Source organism: Engystomops pustulosus, chromosome 6 (assembly GCF_040894005.1).
Source record: "Engystomops pustulosus chromosome 6, aEngPut4.maternal, whole genome shotgun sequence".
Lineage (NCBI taxonomy): Eukaryota > Metazoa > Chordata > Amphibia > Anura > Leptodactylidae > Engystomops > Engystomops pustulosus.
The window spans coordinates 152,926,322-152,943,599 of record NC_092416.1 but is presented as its reverse complement, the minus strand read 5'-3'; the positions used below and the strand labels follow the sequence as shown (position 1 = coordinate 152,943,599).

Here is a 17,278-nt window from a genome sequence, read left to right as displayed (position 1 = left end):
TGCTTGTTTGTGAGATTAGATCGATGATTATATTGGAGCTGTGGACCCTTCATCTACAGGAGACACCACACACACAGGGGGCACATTGCAGTTTTCTTTATTAGTAAGAACATCGTCCATTAGAATGACAAAGCTTTTTATTTCAACAGCAGAAAACTATTAGAACCGTTCTATATATACTCCAGTCTACATTCTCGCCCAACTACAGGAAAAATATATAATATAGGTCCGCTAATAAGATAGAAAGTAGTAACAATCCCTTTTATAAGTATCACTACTGCTGGCTAAAAAGGTGACTAGGCACAAAACAGTCATGTCCATCTGTAACCCACATGGGGGCGCTCATGAGAGGTGCAGGCACAGATCTAAAGATACAAAACTGAAACGGATGAGGACTACATGATGGACGCTACATTCTACGGGAGCCGAGCCGCTGAGATGTGGATGAGGAAGCAGTAGCTGCGGCTTCTAGAAACCCAGCACTGGCAGCATTTCACTAGAAACTCTATAGTATTTTTGGTATTAGAACAACTGACCGTTTCCGCTCTGTATATAGATATATCTCTATACGATCTACTGGACCCAATACCTGTTTAGCCAATATATAATCTACTATCCTTGTGATATATTTAAGGCCGAACTATATCCATATATTGCTTTCTTATAGAGTAAACACTGCAATTTATCATCATACCCCCTACACCTTATAGGGCTCCCATCGACTGGATGAAGGTCTCGCTAGTGGACTTTAACTTAATAAATAGGTCTGCACCAGGATAAATCCTCCATATTAATATATACTTTATTTTTTTTTATACTTATTTTATTAAATACCACCTTACACACCTATCACCACTCCGGAGTCTGTTTTAGCAGATCCTTGAAATAAATGTGAAGCATCTCTGCAATTGGGTCACTCCCTCTGTTATTCCTCCTGTAAATCCATGATTAAAAATCGACAATGGGGTGTCTCAGCCTCAGCCAATCAGAGATGTGAGTACAGATGAGAATTTGGGAATAAACAATTGGATAGTGTAGGATTTCAGGAAGAAAAACAGAGCTATGAAGACTCATTCAGATGGGCGTGTCCCCAAAACTACATACGTGTGATATCCATGTGCAGTCCGGTTTTGGACCCACATGTTTTTCACATTCACTTGTTATCTGACATGATCGAATACGGGCACGTGTCTGAAGGAGCCCTAATATAACATCTGCGAGTGCCGCACTTGCCTATGGGCAGTGTATGCCACTTTGAATGAATACAGACACTGTATGGCAATACCTTTTAAGAAACATAGCTTTGGGTGCCATATCTTATTGGAATGGGAAATTATACATAATCTTGGCTTTGTATATAGGACATCTATAAATTACTGTAAATTCAAAGGCAAAACAAATACACAAAACACAACAAAAACTGGGGAAATGGTTAAAACGCCAAGAGTCTGGAGCTCGCCGCCCACGTCCGTCGTGTTCCCAGGTTAGAAGATCCCTTTAGGTCTCTGGTGAAGGCTCAGCTTAGCTTATACGATAGATTGGCAGTGTCTGTCCCTACACCATAGAGCAGTACAATAAGTGCATTGACCGTCATTACACCACAGGAAAATCGAGAGAGAACCACACTAACAGATTTTTCTCCAAGAAAAAAAAAAAATTATCCTTGTGTTATAGGTGTAAAGACAAAAGATAAAAAAGTGAACCCATGTCGTCTATAGAACAAAAAACACGTGAGATTCAGCGTGTCACAAAAACAGTCCAACCACAACTAAACTCCGGGAATGATACAAAGGAGAGGATTACTGCAGTTAGAGAAAGAAAGAGGGATCAGACTAATCTGAAGGATACAGAACTGTTCATGCACAAGTTACATGGTGATGGATTCATGGGAAGGGGATATCCAGAGCCGCTCCGGGTGCAGGTCTGCATCATGGGTCCATAGTACAGCAGGCGGGTGGGTGACGCCATCTAGCAAGATAACTCAATAGTCTGAGGAGCCCCGTGGAGGTCATTGGTCATGGCGGAGCCTGGTGTGGAGTCCAGGGTGGCGTTGCTGGTTTGGGAGCGGCTGCGGGGGACCTCGGTGGAGCCGCTGCTGGAGGCGGAGTGGGTACGAGAGCGGACGAGTCTGGTCATACTGGATGTTGCCACTGGAAGGAAACAAAGATCAATCAGGTAGAAATTGTGTAAATCCAACCATAGGAAGCTTCCAGTTTATTGTCTGAAACAAAAACAGATCGGACTGGATGCATTTTGAGTCTGAGATGTCACATTAAAGGGATCCCAGGTCTTGTATAACTGATAATGTCCCCGCTTCTGAATTATGGCTACAGAGAGTGCGCCAATATAATCTTGGAAACATCGGTGTCCCCCTTGGGGCATTAACCTGACAAGATCCAGCACATAACCTGGACAGCTGCAGCCTACAACAACTCTGGGCAGGGAAAAGCATCACAAAAGGCTCAGGGGATGACAAGCCGATTGGTGAGGGTACGACTGCAGAGCTCATCCATTGAGAGGAGGACCCCCAGGAATCCTGACACTGGAGCAGCAGCACAAGCATTCAATCCGCTCATCTATAAAATAGCATAGAAGCATCAGAGATACCTGAGCGCTGTGCTCTGTCATTTCTGACGCTCCTTTAGCATTGAATAGAGTGTCAGGAAGAGCATAGGTTTAAGCTTTCAATCATTCGTGTGAGCGAGACCCCTGTTCCCAGCAGTCGGACCCTCACAGAGCAACTCGATAACTTGATACAACCCATTTTATCGAAAAGCTGCCCAATTTCTAAATTGACGGTCCGTCTCGCACAGGAAGGGACTACTCAACCAATCGCAAGCCAAGGCTGGTCCTGTGCCTTGTATTGGGAGAACCTGAACTTCCCAAGATGATTTTTGCTTCTTTTACACCGGCTCTGATCTTTTTGCAAGACGTTTACCTGCCAGACATCCACACCTATATAAGTCATCTTTTGTAGTGCAATTTTGCTGTCCTTTAAGCATCCGCAGCATTTATATAGATAAATGGATAGATTGTACATTTTTTACAATTCCTTTAAGGATCCTTGCATATAAACGTTGCGGCTGCATCCATGGACCATGGCACCCGATCACAGTGCGGTGAGCGCACCCTCTCGCACCCCGCGGTGACAGAGTTGGGCGGCTGCTGGCGGATAGAGAGGAGAGGGGTGAGGAGCGCTCTCCTCTCCTGCACACTGCTATATGCCTAAGGGAGCATACGTTCGCGTACAAGGTGCCCAAGTTATACAAAACCAGGAAACTTTAAGACAGACAAAGCACATACTGGAAACGTTGTCATGCACCATGCACTTACAGTCTATAAACACCAACATGCCAAGCCATTGTACAGTAACATAACACAACGTCATAGACGTCCATCCACCAGCATAGCACACGTCATAACCTAGTGCAATATACAGGAGCAACAACCACCTTCTCGCTGCTCTAGATACCTGATTCACTGCTCAAGTGACTGAGCTGAACGTACGGAACTGCAGGGACAGACAACGAGAGGAGAGGGCACACAGAAATATGTTAGGAGAACAAGAATCACACGTCAGGCCACCATATGCATTGTGAGGTTATAGCCATAATCCCAAAAGGGTTTATTCAGGTGGCTACAAGTGGTCCAGGTAAAACAGTCCCTGTGACAGCAGCATTTCCCAAGAGCGATCAGGTCGGACCCGGCTATGGAGATTTCAGCAGAACCAAGAACAGGGCGAGAAGTGCAGCAAAAATTGTTAAAATGTAAACTCTCCAATGGGATAGATAGATAGAGAGAGATATATATATATCACTAGTCTCCACTTTTTGGTTTGTCTTGACAGCAAATGCTGCTGCATCAACCAATGGCTGCTGGCAGGGACTGCGTATGGAGAGGGACCAGGTGAAAGACAGGACCTGGAGCGATGAGCAAAGGTCCAAGACAGAAAATTTTAAAACCCTAGGCCATATAACTATTATATGAGCATCTGTCTTAAAGGCGTTATCATGACTTCAGTGCCTTCTTCCATCAGCAGCCAACCATAACCTGTGTGTAATACAGCAGCAGATCAGAAGATAAGAGCTGTAATTCCATACACTACCCATGGATAGGACTGATAATGGAAGAAAATAACATGGTCTTCCCCAAACTAAACAACCCCTTTAAAATTTGATCGCCAACATGACAAAGTACAGCAAATATGTTGGTACTTACTGTATCCCATTCCTTGGACAAAATATTTCAGGGCTTCTGCCAGTTTTCCAGGCTGGAGAATGGAAGAAATAGTACAATAATACCCAATAGTCAATTGTTTATTAGTAAGAAGTAATTTGTAACAGACTCAGTATATCAGTAGTACCAATTCCAAGAAGAGTAACAATTCTAGTAACAGATGCGATTCCCGCAACCTAAGACAGGAGCCCAAGCGTTCAGCTTTTCCATACATATGTCTGGGTAATTCATGAGACTCACACGTACTGTCACCGCTACATTCATTAGGGCAGGAGCGCTCAGTTCTGATAATAGTATGGGTTTTACTACCTGGGCCCACAAATAATGTGCTCATGGTGGCCTGTGACACTGGTGTGCAAGGTCTTCCCCTAATAACTCACAAACCTACAAATTTGTGGCTCAGGCAGTCGGATCACATACAGATGCCTGGAAACCACAGCAGTGTGTATGAGCCCCAATAACAGAGCTCACGGAGCGACCCCTTTAATTCTACAAACAAGTTTTACGCCTGCGTGCTTGGAGCCTTATAGTTAGAACCTGTATCTCTAAAGACATTTATGCTATATCCAGTGAATATGCTGTAAAACTTGGATACACAGCAGGGAGCAGGGTAGTTTACAGTCTCTATAGTATTGTGTTTAATTTAATCACAGTCCGGTCTAAAATAAACTGATAAAATAGCCAATACCAACCTGCACCGCTTGTGGTAACCCTCCGCAATCTGCCATCTGAAACACCAGAGCAAAGCATTAGTAAAAGCCATAAAAAAAAAAAAGTGTGTGTGTGTGTGTGTGTGTGTGTGTGTGTGTGTTTGCATGACGTGGCCAGGCGAAATTTACTACAACCTGTACCAGAATATTAGTAAACACTGGCCGAAATCTATGCTTGGGCGACCCGGTGAGAATTTCCATACTGCAGCACTAATGCGCCTCTTGGGGTGATGTCCCGCGTATCGCTATGCTTCCGTTTAGAAGCAGAACCCAAGTGCACTGGGGGCGTGCCACGGCCCAGTCACACATGGGTTTCTATGCAAACGCAAATGTTATAATGCAGACAGCAGGTTCTGGTTAGAACATATGCGATTGGGCCATAACCCGCCCACATGCACTTTGATTCCACTTCTAAACGAAATCTCAAAACTGCTATCGCTTAGCACGCTTACAACTGATAGCAATTCAAACTTGTTAGGAGCCAAGTGGTTTGTGCTGGTGTTACAACTCCGCTTCATTCATCACTATGCAGAGGAGTTGCAGTTGTGGTGTATTGCAGTGAATACGGGGGATCCAGGAGGCTTTGAGCGGCTGCAGCTTTGGGACACATACAATACACTGACCTTTAGTAGTGTTGTTCTGGTAGGATCCAGTCTGGAGTTACATTCTACCTGCAAGTCACGAGGGGATTAGTTTAGACGCATTTGTTCAACAGAGACATTTCAATCAATGGACTCAAGAATCCTGCAGAAGTCCTGTGTAATCGTAATGGTCTGATAACCTGCAGAATTTACTCCCAAACATCTGTACTATGCAACCAGACAATTTTATTTTTTTTACAAATTACATGTATATTAAGAACCCTCAACCCCATTTCAAAGTTTAACCCCTTCACTGCCAAAGTTCTATTAAAACATTTGAAATCACAGAATCACACTATTCCCTTACATTCTCCTTCCCAAAATCCAGGGAGGAGGAGGAAAAGTTTGGGCAATTTTAAGGAAGTTTTGAGTATCTGTGTGGGTGACTGATGTGCAACCCCCCCCCCCAACTTTTGATGCAAAAATCTAACGTAGGATCAAACGCATCGCAAGAGTATAACCAACCGGGCAGTGAAAGGGTTAAAATCTATGTCCTCCTTTTCCAGACAGTTTTTGACCCCAGACGCATCTAGAATAAAATTAAATAGAAGGAAGCAACTTTCCTAACATTCTGCGCCATGCGTCTCCATGGTTACAGACTACAAAATCCCTGGAGTGTAAATCTTCGGTCACAGTCCAGGAACAAGTGTGCTGACTATGTGTATCTATAGCTGCAGGGGGTGAGGAGCCTCAGCCTTACCGAGTGTAGCACCGAGGAGATGAGGGTTACAGAAGAGAACCAACCATAAAACCTTTATTCAAACCGGGCCACAACATTTAGGCAAGGCTGCTCCCACGTGAACATGTGCCTGCTGGATGAGGAGCGAGAGCTGCTCACCCATATACTTCCCATAGGAAAGAAGCACAGCTGTCCGGGCAGAGATAGAGCAGGCTCCATCTGTTTTGTGGCCGCAGCACGGAACGGTGAGCACTGGTTGTACCGGGCACCATAGACGCCTAGTCTCATACCCTCTTTTTTTAGGTCTAGAAACTTCACTAGAATGCATTTTTATTGCCATTCTATTTCATCCCGGTAGCATTTTTTTTTTTTACTTCAGTTCATACAAGCTCTTTTATCAGAGTTTTCTACAGGTCAGAATAGTGGCCGGCACTGCGAGCCTGGGTCATCACTTACCACAGCATCTACTGCAGGAGAGCTATCCCCAACCACCAACAGGGAAGGACACCTACAAGACAAAATACTAGACACTTAACCTCTAACTCCGTAACCATCTGACACCTGAAAGGGGGTATTTCCACTAGGACAAGAGTGTTAAATATACCCAGGATAACAAAAATAACATTCTCCAATTCCCTTGTTTTAACAAAAATACCGCATTTTTCTGGCTCCAACTCATATAATTCCAACCTGTCTATCAATCCCAAAATTGGATACGGCCGTAATTCTTCTGACTGTGATCGGATTCTTCTCATGAACAGTTTGGCTTGTAATGCAGGGGGAAAAGGGCAGGAGGCAGAGAGCACTGCAATGTGCAGACAAGACCAGCTCAGACACAGGCACTTCCTGCCGGCAAGCGGCAGAATGCAGAAACTTACTGTACAATCTACAGAAAGATAAGGTCTTTATCCTAGGGAGGGAAGGGGGCACATAGCAAAGCTGACTTATACGCGAGAGCTGGAGTGTGCCATTGTGTCTTAGATCAGAGAGTAGAGAGATGGATAGGTCTCATCTCTCTTTTTCTGTGTGTCAGAAATTGGTAGAATGTACAAAGGCTAAATGAAAGTGTAGATAAACCCTGAACCCTGATAATCAAAGCATGGTCAGCTCAGAGGAATCATCAAGCATCCGCTTAGAGAGTCCGCACTCGTAATTTGGGGCATACAGATTCCAGAGTATAAGTCTACTTCATTTTGTGGGTCTGTGCTATCAAGGGGATACCAAATTTCTATAGGTTTTTATAAAGTTTTCATACATTTCCAAAAATTAAAACCTGCACAAAAACAACAACAAAAAAAAAATCGTAATTTTGCCATCTTCTGGCGCTAATAACTTTCATACTTTGGTGTACGGAGCTGTGGGTGGTGTCATTTTTTTGCAGCTTTTGATGACATTTTCAATGCTACCATTTTAGCACTGTACGGCCTTTTGGCAATTTTATTGGATTTATTATCTTCTGTTATAATAATTATTATATTTTTATAGAAAGGGGATACCCAACATGTTAATGATTTTTACTATTTATACGAGTTCCAGAGAATTGGGGATGATTAGATTTTTGGTTTTTAATAATTTTTTTTTCTATTTTTCAGACCCTCAATGATATTTATAACCCTAGGTTGTCTCATTGATAACACCATACTATTGTGTGGCAGTATAAGAGGGTTAGGAGCAGTGATTGAATCCAAGAAGGTTGGCACCCACGCGCCTCCAGGATTTAAATGTGGGCCTTACTGGTGGGTGTTTTATGCAATATGCAGCAAATGCTAACCCCGTGAGCCCTCGCCATACACCTGCACCCGACATGTGACCTAATATTATGTCACGTGTTGATAAGGAGTTAAAGGGATGGGCAATTAGTCTGGGTGGGGGAATTATTTTTAACTTTTAATACTTTACTACTTTGTCCCACAACGGGCCACTGACATGAGATCACTTGATCATTTCTATATAGTGCAGTGCATTATACTAAGGATTGCCAAGTCTATGGTGTTATACACCAGGATGAGAGCTTTTCTGATCCCAGGTGTTAGTGTCGGGGCTGCAATCTTCTTCTGATGCAGCACTGTAAAGGCTCCGTTAAGAGGCAATACAGCAGTAAATTAAGGTGTTAAAAATGCAAAATAGGCCGGTTTTCACACTGGATTGTGATCACAGATGTGAGATGTGCCGTGCACTGATCACTCTGCTGGGGACTGAACTCCGTACATCATGTATCAATATAATGCACAAAGTTCTGTCCCTAACAGAGTGATCAGTCCATAGCACAGCACATATCACATCCGTGATCAAACAGACACCTGCAAAAAAGGACAGGCAGAAATTCTATAGCATTAAAGGGGTTGTCCGAGTTTAAAAAAACAAAAAAAATATGTGGCCGGGAGCGGGGTTACTAAAACAATAAAGATGTACTTACCTCCCGGTGCCCTCCCGTATCCAGCGCTGCTGTCGCTCCGGGGGCCATGTAAACAAACATGGCCGCCGGAGCAGCGCTGGATTCAGCTTCCGGCCGGCCGTGGCCGGGTACGCCTATCCGTCCCTATACACAGCATTGTGTATGGGGACCGGAAGGTTGTCGCATCCGGCCGGAAGCTGAATGCAGCGCTGCTCCGGCGGCCATGTTTGTTTCCATGGCCCCCGGACCGGAGCGACAGCAGCGCTGGATACGGGAGGGCACCGGGAGGTAAGTACATCTTTATTGTTTTAGTAACCCCGCTCCCGGCCACATATATATATTTTTTTTAAACTCGGACAACCCCTTTAACACTCCTTTCATAAACCGAGCAAAAGAAACAATAGTTTCATAATATATCAGCCTTCCATAGGGCACATGGTGTTGTAGTCTACAAATACAAAGAGAAGGTCCCGACAAAGTGACAGAAAATATGGGGTTATTGGTGTAAAGCCCCATGTGCCATCACGGTTTGACATAAAAGGCTACACCACGTCCTACATACATCATTGTCACAATATAAGCATAAAATAACCGAAAAGAAAGCCCCTCACCTGAGCGTGCCTTCAGAATCATGGGAAGCAAGTAATGGTCTTTCAATTTCCAGATCTTTGCGGCTAACGAGGGAATAAAGAAATGTAAAAATTAAGTCCATGTGTACATCAATATTCACATTAACCTCCAGCTTTCTGCAGTTTCCTACAGTAGTTTCCATGTAAAGAAAACCCTATCATGAGGAATCTACCATCTGATGGTAGACACCTCAGCCCTAACCTCTAATTAAATATTCCTGGAACCGAACGCAATTTGTTAAAAACTTTATTTTAGTAACATGTAAATGAGCTGCAGAGGTTACTAGGGTGAATACTAGCCTGGCCGTGCACTGGGAGCCGAGGCTACTCCACACCCTTGTAGCCTCTGCAGTTACTTTACATATTACTAAAATAAAGTTTGTAACACGTTAGGTTCCAGGATTATTACATTACAGATTAAGGCAGAGGCAGGTAGGTTCTTCATGGTAGTTTTTCTTTAACCCCTTAACGCTGAAGCCACTTTTCACCTTCCTGAAACAGCCCATTTTTTTCAAATCTGCCCTGTGTCACTATAAATGGTTATAACTTCGGAACGCTTTAACACAGTGATGGCTAACCTATGGCACTGGTGCCAGAGGTGGCACTCAGAGCCCTTTCTGTGGGCACTCAGGCCATCACCAGAGATGACTCCAAGTATCTTCCTGCAGTCCCAGACAGACCAGGACTTGCTGTGCACAGATCTATTTTAAAGTGACAGCTCTACCTGGGACTATTTTCTGCTTTATCGGTGTCCTCAGGTGCTGGTATCAATGAAAACTGTGACAGAGAAGGGAGTATAAATCACAAATTACATTTCTGTGTTGGCACTTTGCGATAAATAAGCGGGTCTTGATTGTAGTTTGGGCACTCATTCTCTAAAAGGTTTGCCATCACTGCTTTAACATTTCCAAGCGATTTTGAAATTGTTTTCTCGTGACACATTGTACTTCATGTTCGTTACAAAATTTTGGTTGTATGTTTTGCATTTATTTATGAGAAAAACAGATATTTGGTGAAAATTTGGAAAAAGTCTCAATTTTCGAAATTCAAAATGTTCTACTTTTTCCACACATAGTCATAACAGCAGAAAACGTACCTTATATACTCGAGTATAAGCCTAGTTTTTCAGCACAAAAAAATGTGCTGAAAACCCAAACTCGGCTTATACTCGAGTAAAAAATATATAGGTTTTACCAGGTTTTTGTGGTAAAATTAGGGGCCTCGGCTTATACTTGGGTCGGCTTATACTCGAGTATATACGGTAATAACTAACATTCACCGAATGTCTACTTTATACCTCCGTGGTTTTTTATACATACTATCATTTTTGTAATATGTTATGGGGCTTTGAACGTTAGGTGCGATTTTTTACATTTTCCTAAAAAAAAAAAAAAAGCAAAATCCTGCTATTGAGGGACCTGCTCAGGTTTCAAGTCGCTTTGAGAGGCCTAAATAAAATTAAAACCCCATAAATTACCCCATTATAGAAACTACACCCCTCAACATACGTAAAACAACTTTCATGAAGTTTGTTAACCCTTTAATTGGTTTACAGGGGTTAAAACAAAATTGGATGCAATTTTGAAAATTGTTTTGGGGGTCCGATTCCACCTAAATGCCCCTGACACACTGCGGTCAGCGCGACCGCATGTTAGGGGTTAACACCCGCGATCGGATAAATCTCCGATCGCTGGTGTTAGAGGCAGGTGTCGGCTATAATATATAGCCGACACCCACAGCTTCTGGCGCTGGCTCCGTTCAGGAGCCGGCGCCAGAAGCTTGACGTACTATTACGGCATTTTGCGGGAACGCACCTCCCGCCATGCAGTAATAGTACGTCAAATGTCGGGAAGGGGGTTAAGAACATTGCAGAATCAATACAACTTGACCCACGACTGGACGGTCTGCACATGAGTTACCCGTTATAGGCGTTCACAAAGAGCTGGAGGTTTTCCTGATTGATATCTTGGGCAATGTGTAATCTGTAGGTCTGAACCAAGTCCAGATTTGATTGCAGTTCCTCCTGAGAAAACAAATAAAAAAAAAAAAAAAAAAAAAAAAGATATAGTCACTGGAACAACCACAGAAATTGGTCTAGAAAAACAGCTCCATTATCTATGTGGTGACCACAATTTGTTCTTCTAAATGGGAACTATGCTGCAGATGTCCGAAATCGGATTTCTAGGACCCCCTGCAATCTGGATAACAAGGGTCCCATTCTATCTAGTAGGTGAACCTGCAGCTTGAGTCCTGTCCCTCCATTCAATACGATAGAAAGTGTTGAAAATTACAGAGCAAAGCGCTCTGGTATCTCCTATACTCGTAAAGGGACACACGATTAAACTGCTGCTCCACCAATTTGTGAGAAGAGGGCACATGTTCTCCAGATGGTAGGGGGTCATATGCTCGTGATAGTGAGGGTACAACTGCTAGGACCCTCACAGATAACATTTAGACTTTGTACAGTTCCTTTCAGCTGCAAAATCATGGATGAGCTACAATATCCGCCAATAGCCCATCAATATAGTCCAGAAAAATACCCCATTAGTAAAGACATGAAAATCTACTTACATAGCCAAAGAGGTGAGTCAGCACAATGTCCACAATGTTTGTAGTCCAACCAGAGAACTAAAAAACATAAGGGGAGTTCTATTATTCAGAATGTGGGATGCAAGAATGATGTTATTAATTAGTGGGTATCCAAGATTAGGAGAGAGCAGAGGTGGACAATAAGATAATGACCATGAAGACATTTCACAATGAGAAGAAACTAAAACGCATCTAGAATAATTAAAATGGAACACAATATAGCATAAAGCCATACCACCAGACAAGGACATGCTCAGTTTTTCTTAGTTCACTAGGATATCACCCAAAATAAGACATTTATAAAACACACATATGGATTCGGAGGCGACGGTCTTACCTTGGAAGCTGCCCAGTCAATCCATCCTTTTGCACAGGGGTCAATGTTGATCAGGACAAGACCTTCCACTAATTCCGGATGATCCAGCTGTGGAGCCAGAGAGATCAGAAAATACATCAAGACAAGTTTTTAAGAGTATGTATACATAAAAAAAAAAAAAAATTCTTGTACCAGAAGTCTATATTAGCACAGATGGAAGGGATCATCAGCCGCAGGATCAGACCATCTCACACTAATGTATACTAGAATACCCCTAGTTACAGACCGACCTCTCTGCCCACTGTGACATCTGGTGAAGCTCTCTGGATGTTACTATACAGTTATACGAACTATACAGTTCTGACTTTCATACAAATTCAACTTAGGGTTCATTTTTAATCTAGTACGTAGCCCAGGAACTGCCTGCACACTTCTAAAGATTGGTGTGTAAACGGTCAACCTTACACATTGGGTTGCGTTGCTCACTTGTTGGGACTATTCACTGTTTTCGGGAATTACACGGCTTGGACAGGTATTTAACAGGTGTCTGCACAATCTTTTTTTGGCACAGCTCCGCCGGCTTCCATGCATCACAATTTAGGGTGCGTGCCGACGGATGATCCGACTGATCCGGACTGAACGCGGGATTTAACTTTCAAATTGTGTCGCAAGATCAAGCACTAACATGCACCACTAAAAAGATGGTGAACTCGGTCATGGCACACCATCTTAGTGAATTGTGGCAGAATGCATTACCATCGGACAATGCACATTCTGTGAACTCCAGCGGCCGGGTAAGTAAATGTGCCCCATTGTGTAGTCAGAGGTGTGTAGTGTGAACACAAGACAAAAGCTGTAGAAGATGGATCATCTCCTCCGACAGCCAGAGCCCTGACCATCTCTTGTGGTATAACAGGAGAGGATATAGAGAAGCAGGTCACGTGTCCAGCTGAGAAGGAGGACATAATAAACCTTTGGCCAACAATCTATAATACATTTATGGGGATGAATGACATGTGGCTTCTCAAAGAGCAAAAATCAAGCAGGAAGAGTACTCACAGCAAACTTGGACAAGATATAGGCCCCCGCTCCCACTCCGATTCCAATAATAGTCTTCAGGCTAGAGGAATCAAAGAGGTAACATTAGGCCACAACAAAACTCTTGGCCAGACTTGTGGTCCCAGCCCAATGTGTCATTAGCCTCTGGACATTTAAGCATAGCCACAAGTCTGCTTGGCCATTATCTGAACTACCAAAAAGTGAATTGACAGGACTCCATTCACAATAATTATAGTTGTGGGCCCTAGATGGAGAGAGGTGCAATTCCCATGTCCAAAATTATTGCAAATCTTGGAAATACAGATATGGGAAGTTACAGTTTCTTATAAGATCTCAAGCCTGCAGCGCTCCAGTCTTTACTTTTCACACTCTTGTTTAATTTCTGCTAGAAATCTTATTCATGGGATATTTACCTTAGGTGGGTTAGGACCGCAGATAACATCTCTGCCAGCTCATCCATGGTTGGATATTGGTACCTAAAACACAAGTGAATACATTATATGTAGTACTAATGGCTACTGTGATCATTGCCCTCATTCCTCGTGCTCCTCAACATCATTGTCTAAGGAAACTAGAGGTACAACTTACCCGGTGGGAAAGGCTGGTGCTCCCATCTGCTGCCCTGGGGCATCCACATGGCAAACGGCAAAGTGCTGGGTGATCTCATGCATGTCTTCATAGTTAAAGAACGTGCTGAAGCAGGACTTATCTAAAATAAAGGAATTTCAGCAGTCATACATTAGGTTATCCGCTTTCTGTAACAAGGCCAGCTTGGTAGTGAGAGGAGTCAAAGTGGTGCACATACAGGCATATGAAACAATCTGTAGTAATACACTATACATGGAGACCCTAGAACACAATGCCCAGCACCCATGCCCAGTATAGTCGGTAGATTTCCTCCTCTCCATCTTGGAGGTGTTGTGCTGGCAGTGTCACTATATCACCACATGGTGGCGCTCAAAGTAAACAATGGCAGAGCCACGAATCCTCCTGCATGTGATAGAAAGTACACCAATGTGTTTTACTTCTCCTTGTGTACTATATAGGCCGATCTCAGAGCACCGGTCCAATCCACAGCCAGCTATGTCCCCCTTCACACCCTTGAGGTCACTGGGTTACACAGCTAACACCTCCTGGAAACTGCTGTGGTAGGCGCAGGCACCAATTACGGCAGTTAACCTGTTGGATGCCATGGTTGAACCCGACTACAGCACCTAACACGTATGCTGCTGGGTGCTGGCATCTTTAAATGACAATCGGTGCCCTCCATGAAGTAATTGGCCATCACCTGTTAAAGGAAACCTACCATTTGATTTGATGCATTAGGAAGCAAACATACCTTGAGAATGCTGTAGCTACACTGATGCAGAAACATATCTTGCCTAGTCCCTGTGCTGAGAGGTTTTGCTGAAAACACAATTCTAACATTCAGGACCTTTGGGAAAGCTGGGTTAGGCTGGCTGGCTAGCTACATAAAGATGTTACACACGGAACTTCTATTACACATGGAGGTTAGTCAAGACATGACTAATCAACCTGAGCTGGATCACACATACACAGCAGCTAGGGGATGATGCAGCAATTGATTATTCTGCCTTCAGGCACAACCCAGGGATGACATCATCCTCTGATGCAGTAAATAACTAATGTGCTAGGAGACGCGCTGACCCAGCCATAGAAGGGAGACAGCTTCATTATCATAATGTTATATCAGTTTTATCACGCAGCTCTGGGATTAACCAAGATATGTTTCTGCATCAGTGTAGCTACAGCAGTCTCGAGGTATGTTTGCTTCATAACGCATCAAATCAAATGGTAGATTTTCTTTAAAAGGTCATCGCCACAGCCGTCATTACCAATTCTATATTATAGCCTGTCAGACAGACTAATATGGAAGCAGTAATATACTGCAATAGAGTTTTATTGCAGTTTATTGTATAAGTGTTCAGATCCCCCACAAGGGTTCAAGTATCCTAGGGGGGCAGAAATAGTAAAATCATAAACATATGCATTTCAAAATGTCCAATTATTAAAATATAAAAACAGATTATTCAAAACCATTAAAGTCTTAATGGAAAAAAAGTGTCTAAATGTCTGAATTTTAATAAAAAAAAAATTTAACAATGAAAGAGTCATCCCATAGCTCAAACAATGACACCTCACATAGCTCCGTACACTAAAATATGATAAAGCTGGCAATGCAAGGTTTTTTAAAGGTATGGAGACATAACTATATAAATTTGGTACATCTGCTAGCATACTGATCCAAAGAATAATAGAGGTGTTATCTCGACTGCACATTAAAAGTCGTACAAATAAAGCTCATCAGAATGAGGTACAACTGTTATTTTGCCAATTCCACCGCCTTTTGGAATTTTTTTTTCCAGCTTCCCAGTACATGGCACAGAATATTAAATGGTGCCTATAAAAAAAATAACATTTGTCTGGTAATAAATAATAATAAAACAACTAAAAAAAATAAAAATGGGGAAGGAGAGGAGTGAAAAATGAAGAAAAAAAAAATACCACCACCACGAAAAAACCTTGGTCTTGAAGGGGTTAATAAATGACCACTATGACTTACGGTTCAGGCCAATGTCATGGTAGGTGAGGATCACCGGTCTATTGCCCTTAGGGACGCCCCGCATGGTGACATGGACCACACCGTATGCAGTCTCAATATCATGTTCCTGTAGAAAGCAAAGTAAAATTATGAAAAAGTACAGAAGGATAAAGGGTCCATTCTCAGGAGTCCATTAGCAGAGAGATGCCTGAACTGGACCGGCACAGATCCACACACTTGCTGCAGCCCAACTCATATACAGGGAAGAGATTTTGGATGATAGAGGCTTCTGTCTGGTGCGAATTCTCCCTACAAGAAATCCTCCTCACAGCTAATCCTATACATCAACTCACCGCTGGGACCAGGGAGCAGTAAATGTCATCTATATCCAAGTGCGCCATAGATCTACGACAATGTGCGAGATTCAATAGGAACCACAAGACTTCCAGACACAAACATGAGCAGCGGGAGGAGAGGGATTAGACACTGGCTAATTGGATTTCTGCATCTAATAAGGATGACGAGTGAGTGGAAACACACACGCTGCATTATCCACACTATACCTGACCCATGTAAACAGAGAACCCAAGTGGTCCAAAGATACTACATGGGGCGGGTGTTGTAGCGTGTTATGCGATTGAAACCTACTACATGGACAAGCTGCAGCCCCTCTTCTTGGTTTGACATCATGTAGTTGTGCTGTTAGGACTCGTGCAGTATTTTTGCTTAAGTCTTCACAAACCGGTTTGACGGGAATATTTCACTTAAAGGGATCTCCATGCTTCAAGAATTGATGAACTATTGATAGAGTAGGTCGCTGTACTGCAGCTGGAGTGTAATCGGATGCACTACAAAAGGTATAAGGGGCTCATGCACACGACAAGGAAGTTAGGACAAGTGCTAGCTGTATTTTCTACAGGTAGCAGATATCTTCATTCACTTCTAAGGGCTCATGTATGAGGGCCCCACATACACATCCGCGAGCTGAGGAGAAGGGAGAGCGCTTCTCACCCCTCTCCATAATGTGCAGACCGGCAGCTGCGCAAATCAGGGCAAGTATAGGACCGACCTTTTTGCCAAGTGGCCGCACAACTTTGACACAGCGCAGAGACACTCAGTGTGCTCTCTGTGCGGTGTCTCCCGGACGTGTGCACGAGGCCTACGGATATGGATTTCATTGCCCTGTGAATGAGCCGAGCACCTGAGACAAAAACTAGAGCACACACAACACATGCACGTGCCCCGGTGTATCCATTGCTGTGGTCAGCAGGTTGGGTTCCCTCACACACCGATAACAGCAGTAAAAGTTTTCTGTGCCGCATACAGGAATAGGACCAGCTCTGAATTTTGTAGCTTTGGAACCCGCAGCCTTTAATTTGCAGAAATTAATTTGTCTGTGCCATCAGCAGATAACACATCTGTACGTCCGTAGCCTTACACGGGCCTTAAATGTTCTCTCCT

General features: G+C 43.3%; 1 protein-coding gene across 7 annotated transcripts in view; it reads right to left on the bottom strand.

Annotated features, from left to right (window-relative positions):
* Positions 1–829: 829 nt before the first annotated feature.
* The window catches only part of NDRG3 (NDRG family member 3), a 33,357-nt gene continuing 16,908 nt past the window's right edge, over positions 830–17,278 (bottom strand). For 4 of the 7 annotated variants that reach the window (XM_072111818.1, XM_072111819.1, XM_072111820.1 and 1 more), the window contains 14 exons: positions 15,839–15,944; positions 13,843–13,963; positions 13,668–13,730; positions 13,255–13,315; positions 12,217–12,303; positions 11,862–11,918; positions 11,210–11,313; positions 9,273–9,335; positions 6,723–6,774; positions 5,570–5,617; positions 4,929–4,964; positions 4,219–4,270; positions 3,473–3,511; positions 830–2,150 (listed from right to left, as the gene is read on the bottom strand). In XM_072111818.1, coding sequence (XP_071967919.1) covers positions 1,969–2,150; positions 3,473–3,511; positions 4,219–4,270; positions 4,929–4,964; positions 5,570–5,617; positions 6,723–6,774; positions 9,273–9,335; positions 11,210–11,313; positions 11,862–11,918; positions 12,217–12,303; positions 13,255–13,315; positions 13,668–13,730; positions 13,843–13,963; positions 15,839–15,944 — 1,071 coding nt within the window. In that variant the 3' untranslated portion in view covers positions 830–1,968. Of the gene's footprint in view, positions 2,151–3,452; positions 3,512–4,218; positions 4,271–4,928; positions 4,965–5,569; positions 5,618–6,722; positions 6,775–9,272; positions 9,336–11,209; positions 11,314–11,861; positions 11,919–12,216; positions 12,304–13,254; positions 13,316–13,667; positions 13,731–13,842; positions 13,964–15,838; positions 15,945–16,170; positions 16,292–17,278 lie in introns of those variants that run through there. The other 3 variants (XM_072111823.1, XM_072111825.1, XM_072111822.1) reach the window with 3 other exon arrangements.